The 25,603-nt window shown below is 44.8% G+C and overlaps 2 protein-coding genes and 1 long non-coding RNA gene across 5 annotated transcripts in view; 2 read left to right on the top strand and 1 right to left on the bottom strand.

The window, feature by feature from the left end:
* Positions 1–35: 35 nt before the first annotated feature.
* Positions 36–10,202, bottom strand: FBXW12 (F-box and WD repeat domain containing 12). Of its 2 annotated transcripts, XM_083603089.1 has the most exons (11): positions 10,121–10,187; positions 8,799–9,037; positions 7,619–7,656; positions 6,572–6,732; positions 5,545–5,666; positions 3,741–3,950; positions 3,330–3,491; positions 2,278–2,485; positions 1,289–1,470; positions 1,053–1,180; positions 36–343 (listed from the first exon to the last, which is right to left on the bottom strand). In XM_083603089.1, exons 2-11 carry the CDS (start codon positions 8,889–8,891, stop codon positions 250–252), a joined length of 1,398 nt encoding a protein of 465 aa, XP_083459215.1. In that variant the 5' UTR covers positions 8,892–9,037; positions 10,121–10,187; the 3' UTR covers positions 36–249. The 2 variants fall into 2 exon arrangements, with proteins under 2 accessions (XP_083459215.1, XP_083459214.1); XM_083603088.1 differs by having other exon boundaries at positions 8,799–10,202.
* A 184-nt stretch (positions 10,203–10,386) lies between these two features.
* On the top strand, positions 10,387–16,166 carry LOC310757689. Its single transcript, XR_014545414.1, has 3 exons — positions 10,387–10,504; positions 11,069–11,143; positions 15,325–16,166. It is a non-coding gene; the product is annotated as an uncharacterized lncRNA (long non-coding RNA).
* Positions 16,167–23,071: 6,905 nt separating this feature from the next.
* The window catches only part of WNT7A (Wnt family member 7A), a 51,502-nt gene continuing 48,970 nt past the window's right edge, over positions 23,072–25,603 (top strand). The window contains exons 1-2 of one of the 2 annotated variants that reach the window (XM_083603096.1): positions 23,072–23,828; positions 23,865–24,252. In XM_083603096.1, the coding sequence (XP_083459222.1) occupies positions 24,182–24,252 (71 nt within the window). In that variant the 5' untranslated portion in view covers positions 23,072–23,828; positions 23,865–24,181. Of the gene's footprint in view, positions 23,829–23,864; positions 24,253–24,524; positions 25,344–25,603 lie in introns of those variants that run through there. The other variant, XM_083603097.1, reaches the window with a different exon arrangement.

Below are 25,603 nucleotides of genomic sequence, written 5' to 3' on the forward strand. Positions count from 1 at the left end.
GTATTTTTATAGAGCAAGGAAAAAGATAACTGACAACCACTTCAGTAGTTTATTGTTGATCTAAAAACATCAAAGCTTGGATTTCACTGCATGCTTTTGTTTTCAAGTGGCATGAAATGTTATAAATCATACTGACATTTTGTCTCTAGATTACACATGGGCTGCATCATGTGATGATGAATTCACTTTAGAGTTAATTGACAGGCAGACAAAACTAACACGACTGTAAAATGAGAGAAACATTAAGTCTTACAAGTTAAAGGAGTATGCTCTTAAGATGTCTCCATTTCCAGCCACCACACCAACAATGCTCACATCGTCACAAGCCACACTTCTAAAGCCACTAGAAGAGGAAAAAATATATGGCTCACAGTACTTGGCACAATCTAGTACTTACATTTAACTACTTCGACATATTGAAACAAACTCGTTCTGTTTTAGTACGAGAAGTTAAATTGCAGGTTTTTGAGATTTTGCAGTGGGTTTTTTATGTTGCCCTGCTAAGCATAGCCCCAGTTTTGCCCTGTTTCAAAGCTGAGTTACTACCATCTTTTTTAAACCTGAGTAGTAGGTTAGTTCTGTGTTCATTACAACAGAATTGGTTTATCCCTTGGCTGTAAGCTTCACTGCTTGCAAAGATTAAATTGGGGGATGAGGAAAGCCATGGATGGCACAGGCAAAAAACAGTGCACATAGCTTTTATCTACCCCTCATGGTCCTAAATGGGGGAAAGGGGATGTTGAATGGGACTTTGTGTCAAGGGGTCCAGTCATAAGGGAAAGCAAAGCAATCCCCAGAGCCTTTGTATAATTCACATATCACTGTCTTTAAACCCTGCCCCATAGCTCCTATGATCTAGTATCACTATACTTTAGACTGATTTTCAGAAAACAATTGAACTGAAGTCTTCCATATAAATACAGTTCAAACTAGCATTTGGGGTCACAGATGTGCTTTTATTCTCAAATCTGCCTTCTAATATAGTTGTATTTAGCAAGAAAGTGATAGGTGCTCTCATCTTAACTGCAATTTGCAAAATGTTTCAAACTTACTTTGACCATCTGTGGGATCCTCCTAGTAAGTGGTAGCGACCGTTCAGCAAAGATGATTTGTTGTCATTTTTCCAGGAGTACACACGAAGTGAGAGGTCCATGGATGATGTGACAACGTGAAAAGGATCCTGGTTGGGGGTGGGTGGATGCAAATTAAAGCCTTTTAGTTAAAGAATATTTAGTGTACAGAACAGAAATAAATAATAGTAGTAGTAAGTAATAGTAACTGTATATACCACCCAGATTGATGTAATAGAATTGTGGTGATCTTTGAAAGCCATTAATTCAGTTCCTGACAGAGTGTATAGTTTCAGCTCTGGTCCAGTTGCTAAAAGAATAGTTTGTTTGCCAAATCCTTTCATAATCGTCTCTCCAATCCGTAGTTGTGCTGGTAATGTGAAGTCTGCAACCTGCCGAGCTTTTGCATAAAAACCATTTTAGCACCGAAATTTCTGCTCTGTTTACTGTGAAGAGTACTGCAACAGTGCTCACCAGTATATTAGTCAGGTCACGATTCTCTGAATTTTGAGCTACATATTGTGTATTGAGAACATCATGCTGATTCAGACCCAAGCTAGCAGTTCTGTCTATTGTGCTGCTATGGACAGGAATGAAAACAGATAGGGAACACTGATTAAGAAAACAAGTTGACTAAAGAAATAAATTTGTCAATTGGGTATTATCTGCTGAGCTTGACAAAACACCACTATATAAAATTAGGGACATAGGAAGGCCATTGGTCTGTCTAGTTCAGTGTCGTCAACACTGGCTGGCAGCATTTCTCCAGATTTTCAGGCAGTTGTCTCTGCCAAACCTATGTGGAGAAGTTAGAGACTGAACCTGGACCTTCTACTTCCTACTACAGCACATGCTCTAGTACTGAACTGTCCTTTCCCATGCATTTTGTTATTCAGCTTTGACACAGTGCAGCCAAGTCCCTGCTTTTATGGCTTACCATGCACAGAAAGACAAAGGCTGAAATCCCTTCCGCATCTATTCAGAAATAAGCCCCATTGAATTTAGTGAGCTTATTTGCACATAAGTGGGTTGGAATTGCAACCAACATTTCAAAACAAATATGCTGTTCCTCTTCACCTATACAAGAAAGGTCCACCTGACAATTCATTTCCTTTTCAATAGCAATTCAGTTCAGGGTGTTTTCTGGATTGCTGCTGAATAAAAGGATAAATTACCTTCTGCTAGACAACAGTTCGAAGAAACTTACCTGTAATACTCATTTTATATTTAGACTTCTTCTCAATGTGTATATCTAAGCTCACAATGTGAAAATTTCTCTCTTCATCATGCAGCACAGCTACTCTTGCGGGTTCTGCTGGTAACCAGCAAGTGTCAAGGCACTGACCTCCGATCGGAAGAGGACTAGATAAGAGTTCATCATCTACAGAATTAGTTGCAGAATGTGTATAAACCACCTGTTACATATACAAAAACAAGCATTAACACACAATAGCTGGGATCCAAAGAGCTGCTTATGGTATACTTGGATAGCCCAAGTGAGGATTTTCACTTTGAATTTTATGCAAAAAATTATTTTGAACTTTGAATTACAGAGCTTCATGGCACATCACAAATGGTGTTTGATACTTCCTTCAGGGTTGCATCCCTACAGGCCCTCCAAGTGTCTTGCCACAGGGTTGTGAGGGGGAATGACTTAGCCATTGTGGATCAAGTCATACAAGGTTCAGCCTCTCCCACTCCCCATATCTCTGGAGAGGCAGGAAGGGGAAGCTCTGTTAACGGGACATTTTTCTTTTGCCCAAGTAAAGATTGCTCGTTATGTGGCATGGAGATTTGAGTGGAATTTTGTTGACAACAATTGCAAGTTTATGAGAAAAAAAGAAGCCACAAAATAGTGGTAACTTTGCTAGGACCAACTAAATGCCACAACACAGTGAGCAAGTTTTCAAGCTCTCCAGAACTCTTTAGGCTAGATGGGAAGCCTAAAGGTGTAACCTCATGGAGAGGGGGAGGGAAGGACACAAATACTAGGCAAAGTGTTGACACACCAAAGTAGTTTACAGTTTGTAACAGTCTTAAGTCTAAAGATGATGGGTTAAATCCAAAATTGCATTCAGCGTTACAGGTTGTTTCCGTTTGAAATAGCCATGTGGAATGGGAGGAAATCAAGACTGCAGCATGCAGGGAAGGAGGAATTTAACACTTTCTCCTGCACCACAATCCCAACTGAATCCCCACCACAACCCTGAAGTTGACGTTAGTCTCAACAAATGCTCAAATGCTGCAGCATAACAGTACCTTTGGTGGTAAAGCATTATCTGTAGGGCGAGCAACTATCCATAGACCATCGGGTGAACAAAGTAATGAATTTATGCCACAGTTTTGGAACAGTTGTGTGGATGAAATTTGGCTTAAATCGGCAGCTACTAACGTATAGAGTTTACCTCCTCCAGTGCCTACCTAAACCAAGGAAGGAAGCACAGAAAATATAGTTAATGATTCCTTCGCAGTGACATGCAAAAAATTCAACTGTGGATTACCAATTTCTGTTGAGTCACCGATTGCTGGATTTCTTGCAAAAACAAAGGAATAGCTCTGATCCAGCCCTGAGTTGCAACAACTTAAAAAACTACTATTCCACATTTTTAAGCAGGCTTTCGGCAGGCTAACAGGAAGTTTGTTTCAAACTGTCAGTCGTGCTGCACTTACCGTTAAGAATGGCTTGCTGTTTATTGTGTAGGCAGCCACAGAACATGATGAGGATGATACTGAAAACGTTGCAAGCTCTTCCCCTGTCTCTCCATGCCAGAGTTTGATTATCCCATGACAGTCTACTGTAGCCACCAATTTATCTGAAGGAAACGTGGCAATGTTTTGCAGTCCATTTTCCTGCTGGGGACTTGACCAAATCTGTGTACCCTGTTTAAAAAACACAAAATGGTGCCATTCGTGCCTCACTTATTTCCAATTCTCTATTATCTTCAGACTATTTCACTTAACACATCTGTGTTATGCATGGCATGCAGTCCTAACCCCATTCACCCAAGACCAAGGCTAGATATGCTTCAAACCTTTAAAGCACACACCCCCACCTGAGAATTCTGGGAACTGTAGTTTACTTCTACAGACCCATACTTCCGAGCACCCTTAAACCCAACTCTCAGAATTCTGTGTGTGTGGAGCAGGGGGTACTTTAACAGTCTGGTGTGTATGTTGCCTAAGACCCAACTATACAGATTTCTCTGATGGTGTATTTTCAAGTATGTTCTATACGCCAACTTTTTTCGGTGTGGAGTCGGTAAGAAAAAAAGGAAACGAACACATGCTGTAGAAAAGTTGGCGTATTTGTTGCTTGCTTTCACCTTTACCTTGTTGAAACATGTTCACTTGATTTATGTGCACATCAGAACATAATGAGTCAGTCTCCATTGTATTTCAAAGTCCTGATGTGCAGCCAAAAATATTCTAACAGAATTCATTTCAAATAAATGGATGCTTCCTTGGTATCAGACTTTTGTCCTCTATATTGCCATCAACGTCATGCCAACAGTCTTTTAAAAAATGCCATGTCAATTTCTGGAATTTTAGTTTTCTTCCTTTCTACTTTCATTGGGCTGCACCCAGCTTTGTCCTCCTGTGGACAGAAGGGCTTCTTCCAGGAAAGGGGTTGAGATTCAGCAGAGGGGGCTCCCACTGGTTTTCAACCATACTCCCCCTGCCTCCTGCACTCCTAGAAGTCATGGGCATAGCCAGGGGGTACAGGTAATCAAGGAAATAAATAGAAATATTTAACTAAATGACCAATTGTGTCGCAGATAACTCGATTCTGCCCCCTTAAAATAAATCCTGGCTACGTCCGTGCTAGAAATGCTTTTCCTGACTGCAGGTTCCCTTTTAGCCCTTTCTCCAACAGGATAATCCGTTTTCTACCCATCTCTCTTTAAATATCTCAAACAAACAGCAACTGCCTTGAAAGGTGGCAGATAAATGTTGTAACTAAACAAACAAACAAACAAAAACAAACAATTTGAGCTGCCTGGGCTTTCCTTCCTTTTCCTCTTTGAAGTAATTCTGAATATAAGTGTGATCACCCCTTGGCACCAATCAGAAATATTTTCCTTTATTATTTTTTTATTTTATTAACGATTTTCTTGTTTTACAGAAGTATGTGTAATGTCTCTCATATTTTTTCCATGTAACATTTTTACAAATCGGTTTCATTTGTTGAGACATCAGGGGGAAATAAGGGGTGGAGGGGGGAAAGATGGGTGGGGATGGGGTGGGGTCGGGTGGCGATGTTTCTATTTTGCTTAATGTATGTAGGGTTTGGTGTCAGCATTGCTCATGCAGGTTCTCTGCTGTTCATTTGTGTTTCTTTGGTGGTGAAAGAGGTTGGAGCTGGCCTAGGGTATGGTTGTTTGTTTGTGATTAGCTATGGTGATCTTTGTTGTCGTGTGATTTTCCTTCCTTACTAAAATCCACCATTCATCTTTTACAAGTTCTTTTGTCCTACCTCTTGGACGTTCCATGCCCTGACTGTGCCATCAGAAGAAGTGGTACACACAACAGACTTGACATTTCCTGTTGCAAATGTGTGCTCGTTCTCTGATAGGTAAGCCATACCAGTTATCGTTCCTATAACAACATGAGCAGAATTTTATTTGGAATTTTTTAAAAATTGAGCAGAATTTCATTATGAAAACAACCATTAGTCTGGTGTGTTTTCTGATGCTGCAGAAACGTGGCATATTATAAATCTGCAATAAACACTCAACATAATTTTATTTATTTAAAATCTTATAAACACACACACACACACATGCATGTATATCTCTATACCACTTTATATTTTTAAAGAAAAAACCTCAAAGCATGCAATAAATATATACTCCAAACAATGTAAAAAAGTAAAACAATGCAATAGATAATAAAAGCAACATAAAACAAGATCATAAAAGAATCTAGAAATGGCTGGATGAACAAAAAGGACTTCAGTATATGCCAAAAATGTAAACACCGTTGCCTAATCTTCAATTACAAAAGCGTTCAGGCACATGCAATATACCAAACAGAAACATCGGTCTATCACATAACTCTAAAATAGCACCCTGAGAATAAAATGTACTATTCAAATGCACTGTTCATTTTATTTCTCCCCAAATAAAAATAGAAGACAAGCTGCATATAATAATTCTTTTAGTATACCATCATTATTCCATCCAGTCATATATTTTCATAACTCTGCTTCATTAAACTCAAGTATTTCTGATTTCAGCAGTGAAAAGGGATTTATTTTAAATACTTGCTCCATATGCACATCACAAAGAGGGACCATGTTTTTCGTCCAAATCTTCCCCCCACCCACTTCACCTCCTCTGTCAGATTAGTAAGGTTAGGCATCATTACTGCATATCAGATCTTTTTCATCCACTCCATTATGGTAGTTATTTTCAATGAATATAAAAATAAGTAGAGAGGGAGTGATATGTGTTTCCTATTCCAGGAAATTAAATTATGAGTTTTTACCACACTTGGCCTACCTGTATGTCCTCTCATCGCTTTACATGTGTAGTCAACTGAAGGCCGTCCAGATATCTTTTTATGCTCAAGATTAGAGCGGTGCAGATAGTACTTTTTCCATGTCTGCATTCCTGGGATCACTGAGATATTGCAGAAGGCCCATCGTCTTAGACACATATTTCTATAAATTTAAAGAGTGGCAGATTTATCTTGAAATTTTAAAATCCTTCCTCCAGAGCAGTTTCACTGAATGAGGCAGAAATGAATGACAACCATCATCTGCCGTCATTAGATAAAAAGCAATTGGCTACAAAGTCTTCAGCTGGATTTCATTCATTTACATATTTTTACAATGTACGCCATTGCAAAAATCTGCTCCTTCCTCCCCATCACCTCTCATCTAAAATTCTGATTCCAGCCTTCCTCATTTTGAGCTTTCCTACATCCTCTCCAGTCCTTTCTCCTCAATACAGAATTCTGCTGCCAAATAATTTATCTCTTTCATATCTAGCACAAACTCTTGTCTGCAAGTTTAATGCAGTGGCAGAGAACCTCAGGTGGGGGGTCAAATGCAGCCCTCCAAGCCTCCCCAGACCTACCCACCCCTCTCCCCAAGCCCGATCCCTCACTGACCCTGCTATGTATCTTGTCCTCCCAACCCATGTTTTCTGTAGCTATGTACACACTATACATTTAAAGCACATTTTAAGCATGTCCCCATCCCAAGAATCATGGCTGTAACCTTGGGAAGGGCAAGCTATAGTTTCCAAGATTGAGGTGTGTGTGTGTGCTCTTTGAATGTGCATTAAATGCATGGTGTCTATTAATCATCATTCTCAGCTGTAACGAAGTTCCTCACATCCATTGCTTGCCACCCTTGTTTTGACTTTCCCCCAGATCTCTTTCTGTCTTCTAGCCATGTCCGTTGCGATCACCAGAGGGGACTTGGCTATGTTGTCCTTATCGAACTCTGCTGTTCCATGTTCGCGAATGGTGCTGTGTTCTCAGTAATAAGTAAGCTGAATGCACCAAACCCAAATATTAAAATAGATAAGAAGTGTACTAACCTCCAAAGAGAAGAGGTCTCTGCAGCTTCATTCCATGTCTAAAACGGGAAAGCAAGACAGGTTTTAGAGGAAGTTCTTCAAGATTCAGGGGACTGAGTCACATAGCAGCGCACCTGAGCACAGTGCCTGCAGTTTCATTTATTCGTTCAGCCAGTCTGTTATTTATCTTACCTCAAAGTCCCAGGGTGACTTACAATAAATGTAATAAAATACCCAACACACCACAGTAACAAGCAATAAATATAAAACAGAGCAATGCGGCTTACTGGGCCTCAGATTGCAGCCTTAGGCACGTCTTATTTCAAAGTACTAAGTTGGACATTTAAGCGTTTGTACAAAAAAGAAAAAAGAGTTCTGTTTTAAGCAATCATAAAAGTGATATTCATTCAACAGGTGATGTTTTTCCTGTCATGCAAATACAATGATGGGGAAAACTTTTGTCAGCTTAACGTCTGCTTGTCACACAGGTGGCAAGAGGCCCCGAAGCATCGCTAGGGAAGTTTGCAATCCTAGAAGCTTCCCATTAACATCTGCAGAAACAGAAGCGCCAGAAGGACCATCGCTTGGATCAGCGGTTTGCGGTCTTACTGACTGCATTGCCAGCACTGCAGAAACATCGAGGGTGGGGCCGGCTTGAAAACAGAAAGCAAAGTTTCCAGGAAGAGCGCAGGCGCAGGCGCCTGTCTTGTTCGGGGGATTTCCACGGTGGCCAGGGATACTGTTGCGCGCTTTACTGAATCCAGTGTGTTGCTGCAGGATCTTCTCCCCCACTTTTAATGACTACTGTGTCACAACGCTGGACGGGGACACGCTGTCAGAATGGGACGTCCGGAATCCGGATCTCGCCCTCTTAAGTTCGCTCGTTAATAAAAGCAAAGGGGGGGGGGCGGGCAAAATTGTACAACGGGGAAGAAGAAGAAGAGGAAGCTGGGGAGAAAAGGCTTGCAGTGATTTGGGACGTTATACATCTATTAAAACAGGAAGATCGCGCTCCACGTATCTGAAGAGGTCGAGAGAAACTTGGAGCAAGCGCGCCTGCTACTGGCGCATTTGGCTTGGAGAGGTCGTTAAGGGAAGCCCTCTTTCCCCACTTCCCGCGATCGAAGTGGAGAAAGATGTTCTCTCCACCAGTGGCGCACGGGCGATTTTGGGGGCACTTGCAACCGGCGCTGCAACGCACCTTATTCACTTGGGCTGCTCTGAGTAGATCCGGTGGCTCCAGGTATGAGAACAGGTGGATGATGCAGTCCAGGGTCAGCGTCTCAGCGCTCATCTTCCCTCCGAGATCCCCCGCCGCGCACAAGCGGAGTCCGGACGCTCCTCTTCCCTCCCCGCCCCTGTCTGGTCAGCCTGGTAGCGAAGGCGGGGCGAGGGCGTCACGTTCTGTCGCTGCTGGCCTGGCGGGGCTGCTTGTCAATACTTAAAAGCTGGCAGATCTCAACGCTGCTCCGCTGTTTTTGTCCCGGATCAAGAGGCATTTGTTGATTCTGGGCAATAGAACCCCTGGCATCCGCGCGCACGTCAAGGAAGCAAGTATCAGTTTTTTAAAAATCCATGGAATTTATTGTATAGTGAACGTGGAAGGTTAATACTCGAGGAGGTTTAACTCCTATATATACACGAGGCCAGCAAGCTCAACGCGCAGGGATGATGGGAGTTGTAGCCCAACATTATCCCAGGGTCCCTATGTCTGCTCTACACACTTCTCTAGGAATAAAGTCAGTTTTTAAAAAGTGGGACTTTTGAGTAAGACTGAGCTGTACATCTCATAGAACTCAGAAGCTCCCAGTCTTTTCTAGACACGCATAGGATCGCGTTGGATCAACTTCCTCTGAATGGTTAATTGGAAGCAAGTCTCACTCTGCAGGGGAGAGACTATACAATTCACTGTAACTGCCTCGCACAATAATAAAAAAGCTTGAACTTAGTTGGTAATTTAAGCCAATCAGAGATAAATCTGCTGATGTGTTTGTTCAGAGGGTTTTACATTCGTAGACATTCTCTGTTCCAGGTATCTTCAACCTTTTCAGACCTAGGCACTATTTTTAACCCAAACATGCATTTGGGGACTTTATTTCTTAATCTTTTACCACGTGTTTGCTCTTGTGGCGATCCACCTTGGATCAGGCCGCAGCCCACTAGTGGGCCCCGCCCCAGCAGCTGAAGACGATCGCTCTACACACTATGGAGAACATCATTGTTTGAGACTCTGTCCTGCCACCTGATGCTCCCAAATCTTCCTGATGCAGCATACTTTACGCTTTTCGATACAGCTACTACGGCGGTAAACAAAAGGCATGAGATACAATTAATGATGCCCAAAATACCGCACTGCAGGGGTTGGATCAGATGAGCTCTTTGGGATCGTTTCCAACTCTACGATTCTAATACAACAAAGCAGCACCATAAACGACCAAGAAGCAGCTTAGAACCAGCACGGGAGATTTAGCGATCGTCTGAACTCTGGGCAATGTCCCGAGTAAACAAGCGGGATCACCCCGCCTCCCCTGCGCTCTTTCGCCCCGCGCGCAGAGAAGCTTGCGAACTGCACCCGGGAACCGGAAGCATCGCAACACAAGCATTGAGGCGGTGCCTCTGCGTTTGCGCCTCTACGCGGCCTCCCTTTCCTCTCCCCCGCAGACAAGGGATTAGCGTCTCTTTCGACTTTTCGAATCACCGAGGCCCGACGAGCATTCTCCGTGTTCGCAGAGCATCATGGGAAGTGTAGTTCTTTGCCGAGTCGTGGCGCTGCTTCCCTCACCGAGATGTGGGGATCCTACATATGGAATTACTGTAAACATTTCGCTCTTGGGGAGCCTTGAGTGTTTGCTTGGGTGCTTCGACGACCTGCTCCCCTTTCTCGGTAGCTTTCAGAGCTAGGTGCCAGTAAGCTATTTTAATATAAGGCGTCCCTGGCAATGGAGTTACACGTGGAACAATTTTGCATCCCCACCTAGTGCTGTATTTCCACTTAGAACTGACACGTGCCAGTGATTTTTTTGTACGGCTCTATATTTAATTACAGGAAAGAGCCATTGCCTTTTTCCTGAATGGCACGCAGTCTGCTAACTTTGGCTACAAATTGACGAGAAAAGTAATATTTTAAATATTTTTTCCCCGTCCAGTTTGACCCCGGAGATGGGACACCACACGTGTGTGCAAATTGCTTAGTGGTGGGTCGTTTCAGAGTCACAGATGATGGACCTGGTCCTTTTTGCCAAACTCCACATTGGAGAACAATTTAATGTTACCAAAGTTATAATTAACTATCGATTTATTTATTTTTACGTTGCAATATAACCCCGCTCACTAGGGAATAAATTTGATTGAACTTAGCAAGAATTACTTCTGAGTAAACACATGTATGATTGCCCTGTAAAGTAAGCAACCCTATTCACTGTATTAAAGGCTATAACATTAAAACCTGTATTATTTTTCCCCTTTCTATAGTGATATGTGATGGAAACAGGAACAGAATCAATGTCTACTGATTTTTTATTGCACTTAGTCATCCTCTTTGTCAGTGTAAGTTTTATTTGAGCTATATTTTTTCAAAGTCTTGAAGGTGTGGCTCAGTCTGAATGTTTTGGGGGGCGGGAATCTGAAAGTTCTTGGCATCCCAGCATAAAGTTTCCTTAAATAACTGCAACTCTCTGGAAGTACCTTAGTGCTTATTGTGCATTTCTAAGCCAGTGCTAGACAATAATAAATGAGGCAAATTACATGCCAGGATGTGTTAGTGATAACTGTTTTCCACTAGAGACAGAAACAGTGAAATTTTCCAGCACAACAGCAGTACTATTTTCCCCTCTCCTCCCTCAGTGAGACAACAGTAAACTCTGCCTGGCACAGACAATCAGCTGCGCCCCTGAGAATATTCACTGAATCTGATAACATCCTATTAGTAGCACTTGCAATGACCTAGCAGCTGAAGTGGGGGAGGTTCACCTAGGGAGGTCTAAGCATTTCACTTAATCTTTTCTTGTCTCTGTGTCCAAAAGGAAATCACATGTGTGGCATGAGCCTGACCCAGAAATTATTGCTGGGTGTAGGATATTTTGTGCAAATAAGGAAGGGCAGGGTCTGTAAGATGAATCACCAAAACAGCCATTATCCTGAGGAAAAACCTTTTGTGGGTGGATTTACGGTGATAAGTGCCCTTACAAGGTAACATTGTGATCTGTCAACTCCCTTGAACTGCTGGAAAGCCAAAATTCATGTGCTACTGTAGATATTAATGGGAGGGTATTTAAAAGTAGAGAAGTTCTCTGGAAGCCCTCATAATTCATATAAAGTTAAGAAGTGATTGCTGCTTGGAATTGTGTACAGAAAGCTAAAAGAGTATTTTTAGGACCTTGCACAGAGTAAAAATAAATAAGAGAGGCACTTGCTATAATGGCAGGAAATAAGCTATTACCACTATTTAACTTTTGGCAAAGCAAAGCTGTTGAGAATTCCTGAATGTGCATGATGGTCTTAGATAAGGTCGAATCTCAAGGATGATTTCTCTTCCACCTGCCCCCGCTGAAAGCATGCGTAGGGGAGTCTTAGGAGTGAAGTAACTTAACAACCAAACACTTGCATTTCAAGTTCTTTAAGGCCAAGTCAGGATTTCAAAGCTGAGGCATGCAATAACTGGGAGATAGGCTGGCAGCATTTTGTTGTTGCCCCCCCCCTTCTATTAGATAAAATAACAAATATTGCAATTTATGTGTATCCCCAACAGCATTACAATAATAATGTAAGAACCAGTTGTGAATATAACAAATACAAAGTAAAAGTCCAACAGAATTAGTCAACTGTAGCTACCATTAATGCAATGATTAATATGAGTAAGATAAGGTAAGACAGGAGGATATATCAGGGTATTACAGCAGTTCTCATAATTTTCATTAAAAATACTGTGTCGAGTCTTGGAAATTAAATTTCATCCGAAAGAATGTAATTTAATTTATCTTGCACTATGTTATTCCAAGAGACGTCATTTTTCTTTCCAGTGCAGTTATTGTCCTGTTGTCTGCCTTCTCCCAGCTTTGTCAGAAAAGGAACAACAGAAATAAGAGGCTAAGCATCTCCAAATTTTTGTATGCTCAAATGCTGATCCTGTTAGGGTTTAGGTCAGCATTTAGGCATACCAAAATTTGAAACTCTGTACCGCTTGTTTCTGGTCTTGTCCTAGGCATAGATGTCAAAATGGGCTATCCTAGCCAGTCACCTGCTTTGGCTTCCATGATGAAGTCAGACGAACAGCTACTACAGTGGTACCTCGGGTTAAGTACTTAATTCGTTCCGGAGGTCGGTTCTTAACCTGAAACTGTTCTTAACCTGAAGCACCACTTTAGCTAATGGGGCCTCCAGCTGCTGCTGCGCCGCCGGAGCACAATTTCTGTTCTCTTTTTTAAAAAATAATTTTTATTAACCGACCAATCAAGTCAAATCAAATCACATCACATAAATTCCGAATTACAAAGCCAAATTTTAAATTTTTGTTGGGGGTACCCATATTTCAAGTTCCGAAGGGGATTCCGATCATCTTCTTGCTGCTGCATTAATGTCCACAAATCTGTCCAAATAATGTTCATAATTCTATCCAGTCCTATCTTGCTGTTCCCACATCTCATCTTATTCATATATTTTTCTTTTTTCTTTGTGATCTCTTCTAATAATCTCCTTAAGCAGGTAAACACCAGTTGTGATCCTGTGTGAATTTTTCCGTTCGTCCAATCACCATATCGAGATGGTTTCCATATGTCATCACTTCCATAAATAAAAGCACTCTTTCCATCATTAATCTTCGCAAATCTGTTGCCTTCTTTAGTCCTCTGAGGAGACTCGCCCACAATATGAAAACAGATCCATTCCTCCTCCCAGACGAAAATCTTTTGACAGAACTTGCCAAAATGGTGACACTATTTTTTACTGCGTCATCCCAAAGCTCTTATATTTTCCACGATCTCCTTAAAACATGCTTTTGGTTAGAAATTATCTCCACACAGTCTTAAATCATCCAGCTTAAGTCATTTAAGCGGCATTTCTGACTTGTGTTGGGGGGATTCTTGGTTAATCACACAGAAAAAAGAAAGGAAAGTCCCCCCCCCCCATCCAGTCCCGTTGCCGACATACCGAGCCTTGGTGTGTCTTCTCATGGTATATTCCTGTTTATCCGACCCGTCTTCTTTTTCAGAGATCTCTTCAATTAGCAGTCTTTACCCCCCATTCTTCCTTGAAATATGTGCATTTGCTTCATTCCTAATTGTTTCTTTTCAAGTTGCTGCAGCTAGCGGCACGAATCAGAGACAGCGTCCAGGAGAGCCGAAGTCCACACAAGGGCTTTCTGCCTAGTGCCCCCACCCCCTCAAATTCGGGGGTGGTATAGGGCACAGCAGGCAAGGGCAGTCCCCACCCATTCCCTTGGGGGGGCAGGGAGACTGCTTACTCCCATCACAGCCTCTTAATTACCTCGTGTGGGTCGGAGAGATGTTATTGTCGGCCATCTTCCAATGCGCCCCAGTGGCCCCCCACGATTTCTGTTCTCATCCTGAAGCAAAGTCCTTAACCCGAGGTACTATTTCTGGGTTAGCGGAGTCTGTAACCTGAAGCGTATGTAACCTGAAGCGTATGTAACCCACTGTATATCAGTGCAAATGCTTGTGTCTTAAAATCCTTCCAACTATTAGCTCCCTTTAAATGCAGAGCATTGTCAGGAGGTAGGTGCATTTTTTGCCACAATGAAGTACCTTGAAAAATCAAATCAATAAAGGCCTCCAGAAGCCCTTGTCGGAGGCTGTCCTCTTTAGATTCTTTCCTGGTTTCCTTCCAATCAGCTTCCCCTGGTTGAGTAATTTTGTTGTGTCTGGATCATTCAGTGACTTGTGCAGAGATTGTGGCAGAATTACCTGCCCTTAGCGGGGTTGCAACCATAAATGATTCATGCAGGAGCACTGTGGGTAGATTCCTCAGGCACGAGGTAGAAAAGCTTTATTTATTATGATTTAAGAGAAAACTGCCTCTGTGAGAGACAGTGTGAGGTAGGGGTTAGGCACAGGAAGATCCAGGTTCATATCCCTATTCAGCTATACTGACTGTCACCAGACTGACTTCCTTCCTCCTGGTTTACCTCATGGGATTTTTCAGATGCTAAGAGAGGTGGAAGAAACATATGGGCCACCTTAAACTTCTTGGAAGAAGGACAGGATATATAAAATGGTTAAGCAGCCGAAAGCTGAAGGCAGGAATACTTGGACAGTTTTCTGAATGGAAGGTTGTAGAAAGTGGAGTCCTCCCTGCCTCCTGGCCCCAGAATCAGTATTCGGACCTGTTCATAAATGATCTAGAGTTAGGGGTGAGTAGTAAAGTGGCTAAGTTTGTACTATGGTATATTTTGCTATTTATTTTTAGAGTCACTTTAACAGGTTGGTTATTCGAGGCATCCGGCACATCATAAATACACACACTCCAAATTTTGAATTACCAACATGGTAAAACTCAGGCCAATTAAAACAGCTATTATACTATCAATCTCAGTAGAAATAAAAAAGTTACCCATTATAAAAATGGTGCTCTAAAAACAATACTAGTACTAGTAATAGTTTCCAGAGGATAGCTATGCTTACAGAATGTCTTAGAAGGTTGAAATGTTCTCCCTACTTGCTTTTGAACATTACTGTTTCTAATGCCAGAATTGTACATCCATTTTATTCTTTTAGGTAAGGACTGACCTGCTTCTCCTATGCAGAATGCAGGAAGGGAATGCTGGCAGATGATTGCATGAACGGCATTGGAAGGTGATCAGGTGAATAAAAGCCTGATGTTGCCCAAAGCACTTAATATACATAAGAACATAAGAAGAGTCTGTAGATTCAGACATATTCCACCCTGCCCCTGCCCCTCTGCCACATGACCCTGCAGGAGAGCGAGTAGCCAAATGTGTAGATCCGGCCCTGATATTGTCTAGCCTGTTTGCAAACAAATCAGAGTGAGCGCTCATGAAATAGCCGTAATCTAGCTTCCCTGAAAACAAATCAGGACGAATGCTCAGTAAACATGCTGTTGAGAAGTGCCTTAAGTATCCCCTCCTCAGTGAGAGATGGATTCCAGAGCAAACACTATAGTTTGGTTTAGGCGGGTGCGGTAGTGTAAACCTGAAATCTTTGCAAGCAAAAGCCCAGATTGTTCTTGAGATGTATGGGAAAAAGCAACATTATTTAAAGTGATCAGAGGAGGAATAAATAAATTGAAATACTAGCCCCCAAGTCTCCTCATTCATCCTATTCCGTTTCCCCTTTGTTCTTTTCATTTCCTTTCTCTAAATATTCCAATTTCTTCAGACTTTTTGGTGTCTGCCCAGGATGTGTTTTTGCTGTAAAGAAGTATTGCATAGGCTTCATGAGAAGCTTTTCCTGTGTAATATGTTTCACAGGCATAGTTTCACTGACATGAAGGAAAGCTCTCCAGTGTTGAAGTTAGAGGCTGTCTGCCAGTATTTTGCTGTTTGACAGTCTTGACATGAGGCATCAAAATATGACACCTTTGTATCCTGATAACTGGTTAACCTTCCTTGCTTTCTCTGAACTTAAAATGTTCTCTGAACCACAAAGGGGACATGCCAGTACTTGGTCTATTTTCTAAATATGGCATTAAACTTGACAGCGTTCACAATGATAGGTGTGATGCCTTTCCTTTCATTTACTCCTAAATTATAGTTTGGAAATATGCCTTTTGCAAACAGATGCAAACTAAGTGTCTACACAAGTCACACTTGGCATAAACAAAAATTAGCTTCATAGCTTCGTCCAGAAGTTCCAAGACACACATACTTCGATGACTCAGCAAGACTTGCTTCCATTAAAGCAAGATGCTCATTTTCCTTACATCATGGCATAAGCGTTCAATTATACAAAAATACAGAGTGCTCCTTTTATACCAGACATACGGATAAAAACTTATTTTGATTGTCTCTAGTGGCTGGTAGAGCTAGATCACTTAGAACTCAACTGCATGTGCATATTTGTACCATATGTCCAAATATTTGGAAGAAAGAATTATATGGGAGCTGGGTCTTTGGCCCGGGCCAACAATTTTTCATGGATGAACATCAGCTTATTGGGTGATATCCAAAGATGTCTGCCTACTTGCACAACATGATTTCTGGTTTCACTTCTCATCTCTCCAATCTCCCATGCACCCTCTCCAAAATCAGTGCCAAAGCATTGTGGGACCTTCCAGAGCGGATTTTTTAAGGGGGGAGGGGGATGAAGAAGAAGCAGAAGCCTTGTTATGCCAGCAAACACCAACTCATGTTATATTAGATCTCTCATTTTTATTTGCTACACTTATGCCCACTTTTCCTTTTTTTTTAAATGTCCAAAGCAGCTAGCAACAATAACACAAATGTAATGTGACAATACCTCTAATGATTAAATGGCAGTAAGTATGTACATGTGTGAAGACTTTTGGAATATTTTTTCTGCAAAAGGTATTTACATATACTGCACTATTTGAATAAGTTTTACAAAACGCTCCCCTTTCTTCTATGGTCTTGTGGCAATTTACTTTCTATATCAGAGCTGGGATCCTAGCAGTCAGCTTATCTCCTCATTCCCCCTGGCCCATGTTTTGCAGGTGGGTGCGGCCACCCACCTGTCAGTCACCTGACATCACAATGACATCAGATGACCAGTTTTTGCCTGGGTAGGTTGAACTCAAAGCAGTGCAGGTTAAAGCACAGCAATCTGCAAGCCCCAGCAATCAGCTGATCACCGGACCCTGCAAGGCACCATGCACAATGATAAGACCCAACACCAGGTGTTGGGCAGGTGGCTGTGGCATGACCAGATTGGCCTCATGCGCTGATTCGACCCACAGGCCAGTTTTCCCATCGCTGGTTTACAGTTAGGCCTTTCAAGATACATTTCTGATCAGCTTCCCTCCTGTCACGCTCTGGAGCTCCACCTCTAGATTTCATACTATCTTCTCATGGATTATTTCCCACTTTTCTCTTCCTTCTGTCCTGCAATGAGGAAAGTTTGGCTTGATCTAGTCTCTTCAGAGCTATGTTACAGAGACATTAACAGACCTGTAAGATTTTTTTTAAATAAAAGAATGATTTTTAATTTCAAGTAACAAAACATATCCATACAAGGAAAAGACCCATCAGATTTGTTCTTCTCATTTGCATTTCAAAAATCTCAAAACCGGACTGGCGTTCTTCGGAGAGCACACACGCACTTATGCAAATCACGATGCAGCTTCCCTGAGTTTTGGTTCTTGCATTTTGCTGGTATAGAATCAAATATGGAATTGAATCTCTGTTTGAAAGTATGTAATTTGGGTTTAGATAGGTGTTAGTGGTGAAATGGTTCAAACACTGATATCTTCTCAAATCCTGCCATTGAAAAGACTTTCAAGGGTGGCTGTTGAGGTGTTTTGACAACAAAACAGAGCAGCTATGATTAGCTTGATAAAAGGGAGGGCTATTGATGGCATGTATGTCTAGGATCTAGTTACAAAATGGGCTTTTAACATTTGAATTCAAATTGCGAGAGGCTAGCGTTGCTGAAGCCTTGTTTTGGGACGGGGCGGAGGGGGTTGGTGTTGTTGCTATTGCTTGAGTAACCCTTTATACATATGAAAAATGAGACATTAATAACCCTGACCAGAGCCAACCATTGTGTGTGGAGGCATTGTGTAAGTTTCCTTGCTTCGTGCTACCAGTGGATTTGAATCTTGACACTGAAAGCAAAACTGACTCTCAGTGAAAGTGGAGCGGCAGACCGTCTCTTGCAGGCTAGTTTTCCGGTTCTGAAGTGGACTTTGCGGAGACCTCTTTTGTATCTTCCAATATATAACTCATAATTAAACCGCATCATTCGATGCTGACCTAACCGGGCACTAAACTGTTGCCCAGCCTTGCTGCAAAGACAACCCTGATAGACAATTAACAATAGGAATACAAATGTGGAAACAAATGACAAATGGCTTTTTGGGTGTAGCTTCAGCCTGCTATCTTTGTTCAGGAGAAGATTGCTGCTGCTAAATAAAGAGATGGAAAGGCAGCCTTCTCCGGTTAGCATCTGGTGAGAATGAATATCTCACATTAGGAAGAAACTGTTGCTCTCCTTTGCAGCCCATCTGCTTTTTAAGACGAATAAACATATGGGAGGGCAAAACAAATGAATTGCCCTTGTGTTCTACATTGCTGGCTCTTTCAGTGGTCTTGAGCAAAATTTCCTAACAACCTGATCTTCAAAATTTTCTCTCAGCAAATGCTCCCCACCCCCCGCCATAAATAGGTACAAGACCACCACCATGGCAGGGATGGGAAGCATATGGTCATTTGGAGGCTGCTGGGCTCCAAATCCCATCAGCCCCAGTCAGCGTGGCCGATAGTCAGGAATAATGGGAGTTGTAGTCTGGCAGCATCTTAAGGGCCACAGGTTCCCCAGCTGAGTTTTAAGTCCTTGTGATTTCCATGGGTTAAATATGTGTTTAACTTTGAACTGGATCAGACACAGTGAGATTTGCACCACTGTAAGAACCTGAAGCCTCTGACAGTATGACTGGGAGTGGGCACCAAGACTATATAGCAGCAGTCCCGAAAGACCAGCATTGGCTCCCAGTACATTTTTGAGCACAATGCAAAATGTTGGTGCTGACCTTTAACACCCTAAATGGCCTTGGCTCAGTATACCTGAAGGAGCTTCTCCACCCCCATCGTCCAGCCTGAGGTCCAGCTCTGAGGACCTTCTGGCGGTTCCCTCCTTGCGAGAAGTGAGGTTACAGGGAACCAGGCAGAGGGCCTTCTCGGTAGTGGCACCTGCCCTGTGGAATGCCCTTCCATCAGATGTCAAGGAAATAAATAAATCTGACTTTTAGAAGACATCTGAAGGCAGCCCTATTTAGGGAAGTTTTTAATGTTTGAAGTTTTATTCTGTTTTTAGTCCTCTGTTGGGAGCTGCCGAGAGTGGTTGGGGAAACCCAGCCAGATGGGCGGGGTATAGATAATAAACGATGATGATGATGATTGCATCCTCTTCCACTGTTACACGATTATGATTCTAAGTCGTTATTAGATTTCCAGATATTGGGGCCTTGGGCAATACTGACCAGGAAGTTCTCTGGTGCAAGTGCCCTTGAAATGAACACATGCTTCTGGAAGGGCATAGCCCAGCGGCAAAGCTTTGTGCTCAAGTCCAGCTTGCAGGCTTCCCATCAGCATCTGGGTGGCGGCTGTGTGAACTAGAGGGGCCAGTAGCATGAATTGACAGGGCTTGTCTTAGGTTTGTATGCATGTTTAATTCAGGTAGGGCTGGACAAAAAAAGGCTCTTGTCTGGAACTCTGAAAAACACTGGTGGTTATGACAACATTGAGCTAGAAGATGGGCCAATGATTCTACTCAGTATAAAGCAGTTTCCTTTGAGGGTGCCATTTGAATTCCAAAATGCTTTGTGTCCTCCTAATTCTCTCTTGAATCCTTTCCAACAAGGCAACATCCTTTTTGGACTATGATGCCCAGAGATGAACACATAACTCAAAGCGGGATTCCCACCCCCCTTCTCCACGGTGCTAAGCAGAGCAGTGCTACAACCTCCCAAGAGCGGAGTCATCGGGGCCAGACTTTGGGGCAGGCGCACAGAGCCCCATTCACAGACTGAGCAGGAGGGCCCCGAAATGCAGCAGGCCTGCCTTACTACATCTGGAACTAAGTGGCGTAATACTACCACCTAAAGAGCCCCCTCCAAAGACCATTAAGTCCAGAGTCTAAAATTACCTTATTGCATCGCTGCTTCGCAGGCTGTGGAAACAACCCTTCCATTGATGCAACCTAAAATGGTGGCTCCATTAGCTTTTTGGACCGCAAGATCACGTTTTACTTCATTATCCACCCGGACCTCCCCCTCCCAGCTCTGCTATCTAGCCTAGTATTTCCCATGTTATATTTAAGCATTTTCTGCCCTTGTCTTAAGCAGACTATCTTCCCTCCGGTTACTTTTCTGCTTCCTTCTGTGTAAACTACAGCTTTTAAAAATCCTCTTCAAGTGAGCTTTTAACTGGGGGTGGGGGGAGGGAGAGGAAGGACAACAGCCAGATGGACGGTGTATAATTAATAAATTATTATTATTATTATTACTACTGCTATCTAGTTTACCTTTCTATTAACCATGGCTCGAAACAGATAATTAAATGTTTCCCAAAACAGGCACAAAAAACCAGAGTTCTACGTGCTAAGGGTTTATAATTCGAGGCATGAGCTCATCCACCAACCAATCCACCCTCTTTTCTGTGATGACGGCGTTCACCCAAAGGTCAATTCGACCATTATTAGTTCATCCCCCGTTTACTGCCGTGGATCTCGCCTACCACTAGATGGCGCATTGACAAAGAAAACAGAGCAAACTTTCGGGCGCCTGATCTGCCCCTTCCTGGACTACCTGGCCAGTTTTTGTTTTGTTTTAATCCCACGTGGGATTTCTCTTCGGAAGGCGTGATCGCCCCACACCTCACACTCTCCGGCAAAATGTGGGGTTTGGATTGTCGCCTGAAATAAATTTGTATTGGGAGAGGGGGAGGGGGTAGAATAAATTTATACCCTCCCGCGCGCATAAGATATATAAATATATATTGGACAGCGTTTAATGCACGTGGGACGAGCGCCCACTGTCCCCCTCGGAAGGAGGTGGCTCCTTTCCGAGGAGACGGGAGCGCGGGGCGGGGCGGGCGGGGGACCGACCTGCCGTTTCATAAGCCTCCGGTTTTGGAATGTGGATTTCTACTGTAGTAAACAGCTCGTATTGCCCTCGAGGGATACAGCACCGCGCTCGGGCGTTTTGTCAGATCAGTGGAATTAGAAGTATTTGCAAATTGCTTTTCTACTCATAACTCTGTCAAATGTGCTAAGTGATATTTCGGATCACCTGTTTGTGCAGGGCACATGAGACAACAGCAGCAGCGCTCTTTTTTTCATGCCTTTTACGTTTATTATGATTGTTCTAGTATCACCGGCACCATCACGATGATGATTATTATTGAAACCCAAAGCTGCTGCTGCTGCTGCGCCGTTTCCAGCACCGCCACCCCACCCCTGCTGTTATCAGTGGACGAGTCCTCCCTTGTGCGAGTGTGATAAGGGGATCATAATAAAGCCGTCACCCCACCCGCGGCCCCCCGGCAGTGTCAAGTCCCGCTGTTAGGATCACACAAAAGCCCTCTGCAACAAAGCTGGCGTGTGTGTAAGGGGGGAATCCCACGAGGCAGGTGCTCAAGGCACCAACTTGACGAAGGCTGCCAGGCCATGGGTGGGGGGCGAGGCAGAGGGGCAAGATCCAGGTTGGAGGAGGAGGAGAGATCCCGCAGCACATGGAATCCAGAGGAGAAGGTGCCCTCGCTCGGAATCGTCTCTCCCTCCAGACCTTCGCTCGGCACTTTCTCCCGACTGGGAAGGGGAGAGGTGGAGGATGAAACAACCAAGCAACTTAAAAGCACCCAGCAACAATTCCCCCCCCCCCGCTTGCCTCCCCCGGGCCTTGCCACACACAACGCCCCCCCCCCTCCTTGAAGCTGCAGGGCACCTGCCTGAGCACGGGGTGAGCAGCTCGGCCTCCCCCGCCCCTCTTTCGTCCCGGAATAAATCGATCCGAAAGAAGTGGCGGCGCGAGCGGGGAGGGGCGCGGGGTGGAAGGCAAGCCAAGCATATAGGCAAAAGTGGCGAGGCAACAATGGTCTTTTTCTTTCGGGGGCTGCTGTCTGAGAGTCTAGCCTCGCCGTCAATAGCGGCCGATAGGATCTAAATTGTCCTGGGCTCGAGGCTTTCGCTACTGGTGCTGAACAAAACAGAGATCTATTTCCTCGGCAGCCTCTTGCTGCCCCTGCCGCCGATGGAGCGTCCCCTCCCTCCCTCCCTTCTCGGTATCCCGTTTAGCTGGGAGATGTTGCTCCTGCTGGGGCGGAGAGGCGAGGGTGGTGGCTTCTGCGTCTGGGGCAGTCGGCTCATCCCGAGGCAGACACAAAACAAACACGCCGGGGGGGGGGGGCTGGATGGAAGGAAAGGAAGTTGGGTAGGCACCTCAGAAAAGCCCTCTGGAGAATAAGAGGGGAATTAGCTGAATAGCTCAGTTGGCTAGAGCGTGGCACTGATAACACTGTGGTTGCAGGTTCGATCCCCGCAAGGGACAGTTGCATATTCCTGCGTTGCAGGGGGTTGGACTAGATGATCCTCAGGGTCCCTTCCTACTCTGTGATTCTGTGAGTCTTATTTAGGGATCGGTATGTCAAGCACCCTGTCAGACCCAAGGGGAACGTAGGCTCCGATCCTGCCCCCTCCGCCCCCCTTGACCTGGGAACTGCGCGGGACCTGCTTTGGGCTAGACAGGTGTGGGACGCCGAGGTGTGTGCTGCGGGCCAAGCGCGCTCCTGCGCGAACGACCCCTCCCCACGCGCGCCAGCAGGAAAGTTCCGCTCCGCTCCCTCCCTGACAGCGCGCGAAATCATCGATCAGGTTTGGGGACGGGGGAGGCGGAAAAAAACCACACACGCCGACCTGAACGGGCAGAGAGGAAAAACAGGAGCAACGAGGGAAGCGGAGCGTCAGAACAGGGAGGCAAGGGAACCGAATAAGAGGCGGCGGCTGCCCTGGCGAGCCTCTCCGTCAAGGGAGCCTTCCCAATCGAACCAAGTGGGAATTGATCAGGAATTGATCCTGCGCTCCGGACTGCCATTCAAATCGCGGGAGGTTTGCCTGCTGTAAACCCTCCTTCTATCAGCGGGGTGGGGGAGAAGCCAGTCAGCTCCTGGAGGGATTTCTTCTCCTCCTCCTCCTCTCTTTTGGCAAACAGGTGATCTCTTTCTGCGTGCGATTCTTTATTCCCACCCCCTCCTCCCGCCGTCCCGTTTCGTCCCCATCCCAAACCGTACACTTCTTTCCCTTCCCACCCCCACCCGGGCTGGACTACTCCCTCCTTTGGAGAACACGCCCAAGTAGGCTGAAGAAGAGAGAGAGAGAGAGAGAGAGAGAGAGAGAGAGAGAGATAGTAACATTGAACCTGAGGGGAAATCCTCCAGAGCTGCTGCGCGCTGCGAGAGGGAGAGAGATTATTGGAGCCTATACATGTGGTGTGGGGTGTTCTCTCCCCCCACCTCTCCCCTTCTTCTCTTCCCCCAGCGCGCTCTAAAGTGTTACGTGTGACAGGCATACAAATCCGGGATAGAGAAGGAGTGAAGGGAGAGAGAGAGAGTGAGAGAGAGAGAGAGAGAGAGAGAGAGAGAGAGAGAGAGACCCAGCGGAGAGGGCGATGGTGATTGTCTCTTGGGATTTACAAACACCCACCGCTCGCTCCGGGTGGCTCCGATCTCAGGAGGGCTGGACTGTTTTGTCTGCACTACTTTGACCTGGCGTTGCACTGTCTGAGGCACCGAGAAGTTAACCAGCGCGCAAAGAGTGTGAGGGAGGAATTACTACTACTATTACTACTGCTGCTGCTGCTGCTGCTTTTATTATTATTATTATAATAAGAAAAAAAAGACATAATTTCGCATGTTGATCTGAAACCCAACAACCAACGAGGAATATGAACAGGAAAACCAGGCGCTGGATATTCCACATCTTTCTGAGCCTAGGGATTGTCTATATCAAAATTGGGTAAGTCGCCGCCCCCCGTCTCTCCCCCCCCCCCTTAAACGCAAACACATCGTGCCAAACCTGCCCGGACCTGTTAGCATTCAACTGGCGGGGGTGGGGGGGAGTTGAGTCTGCAAGCGGTTCTTCCCTTTTATTTAAAGCCAGGGTAAGAATATGATTTCTGCTGCTGTTGTTCCCACATTATATTCTAAGTGTGTGGCTCGCGGGGGGGGGGGGCGTGTTGGGGAGAGAGAAAACACTTGCTGTGGATGTGCGAGAGGCATGACCAGAATGGCAAGAGGCGGCGGGGAGATCTCCGCTGCTGCCGAGGGCTGGATCTCCGCTGCCCGCTGAAATCCATCCAGGCTTTGCTTTCTAATGCGCGGCGAGGAGCGCTTGAATGAGCTCAGGCGAGACAGGCAGAGAGAGAGAGCGCGCGCTACCTGCTTCAGCCTCCCTCTTTTCTTGGGCAGACCCAGAGCAAATTTATTTAAAGTGTTTATATTTGGGGTGAGGGCTAGGGTGAGTTGGCTGGGTTCAAAACCTCCGCCTGATCCCGGATCGATGGGTTACGTGGGGAAAGGAAGCAAACGCGCTCTGCACATGCTCGGCAGCACAATATCTTCCAGGGCTGGAAGACAAGTTCCGGAGCTAAGTTTGTGAACTTCGTCCGCGTTTTGGGATTCCCTTGAGCTCCTAAATCCCTCCGGCCCAGGACAAACTCCGGTCGCACAAACTCTTTGTTCAGCCCTATCTCGGGACCACTGGCCTGTGGGATCGCAGACACCCCAACTCCTCCGTCAACACCACCGTCAGCGCAAAAAGTCGGCGCTGCTGCAGCCCGCCGCTTGGTACCGCGCAGAAAGTGATGTCTAGGAGGACGCGCGATCCTAAGCAGACGGACCTGCAGACGGGTCTCATTCATTACATCGGAACTTGCTTCCGAATGATGAGGGCTCTTAGCGCGCAGGTTGACGCAGGGCAGTCGCGTTCCCCCAATCCGGACAGCGCGCCTGAGATATGGTATTTGTATTCAAAGAACCACGGAAATGACGTACAGTTCAGATCTGGCTTATGAGCTGGTGAGAGTTAGCCCATTACTGGATTCTCAGGTAGGTTTGGCCCTGCTTGGAAACTAGTAGGTGCTTTATACCCGTGAGTGTCTAACTGCACGTGAGTGCGCGCGTGCGCGCGCCAAGCTACACACGACCAGGCTCCCCAACGCAGCGCTCACGGGCACTTTGCGAGATGATGTTGGAAGGCGTGTGCGAGCAAGGCCGCTCGGGTGGGGAGCTTAGTTTCTAGACAGAAACGCACCGTTTCAAACGGTGAAAGCTTCTTGATCCCGAGTCTGTGCGCTTTAATTTATATA

This window comes from Podarcis filfolensis (assembly GCF_964270895.1).
Source record: "Podarcis filfolensis genome assembly, chromosome: 2".
Classification (NCBI taxonomy): domain Eukaryota; kingdom Metazoa; phylum Chordata; class Lepidosauria; order Squamata; family Lacertidae; genus Podarcis; species Podarcis filfolensis.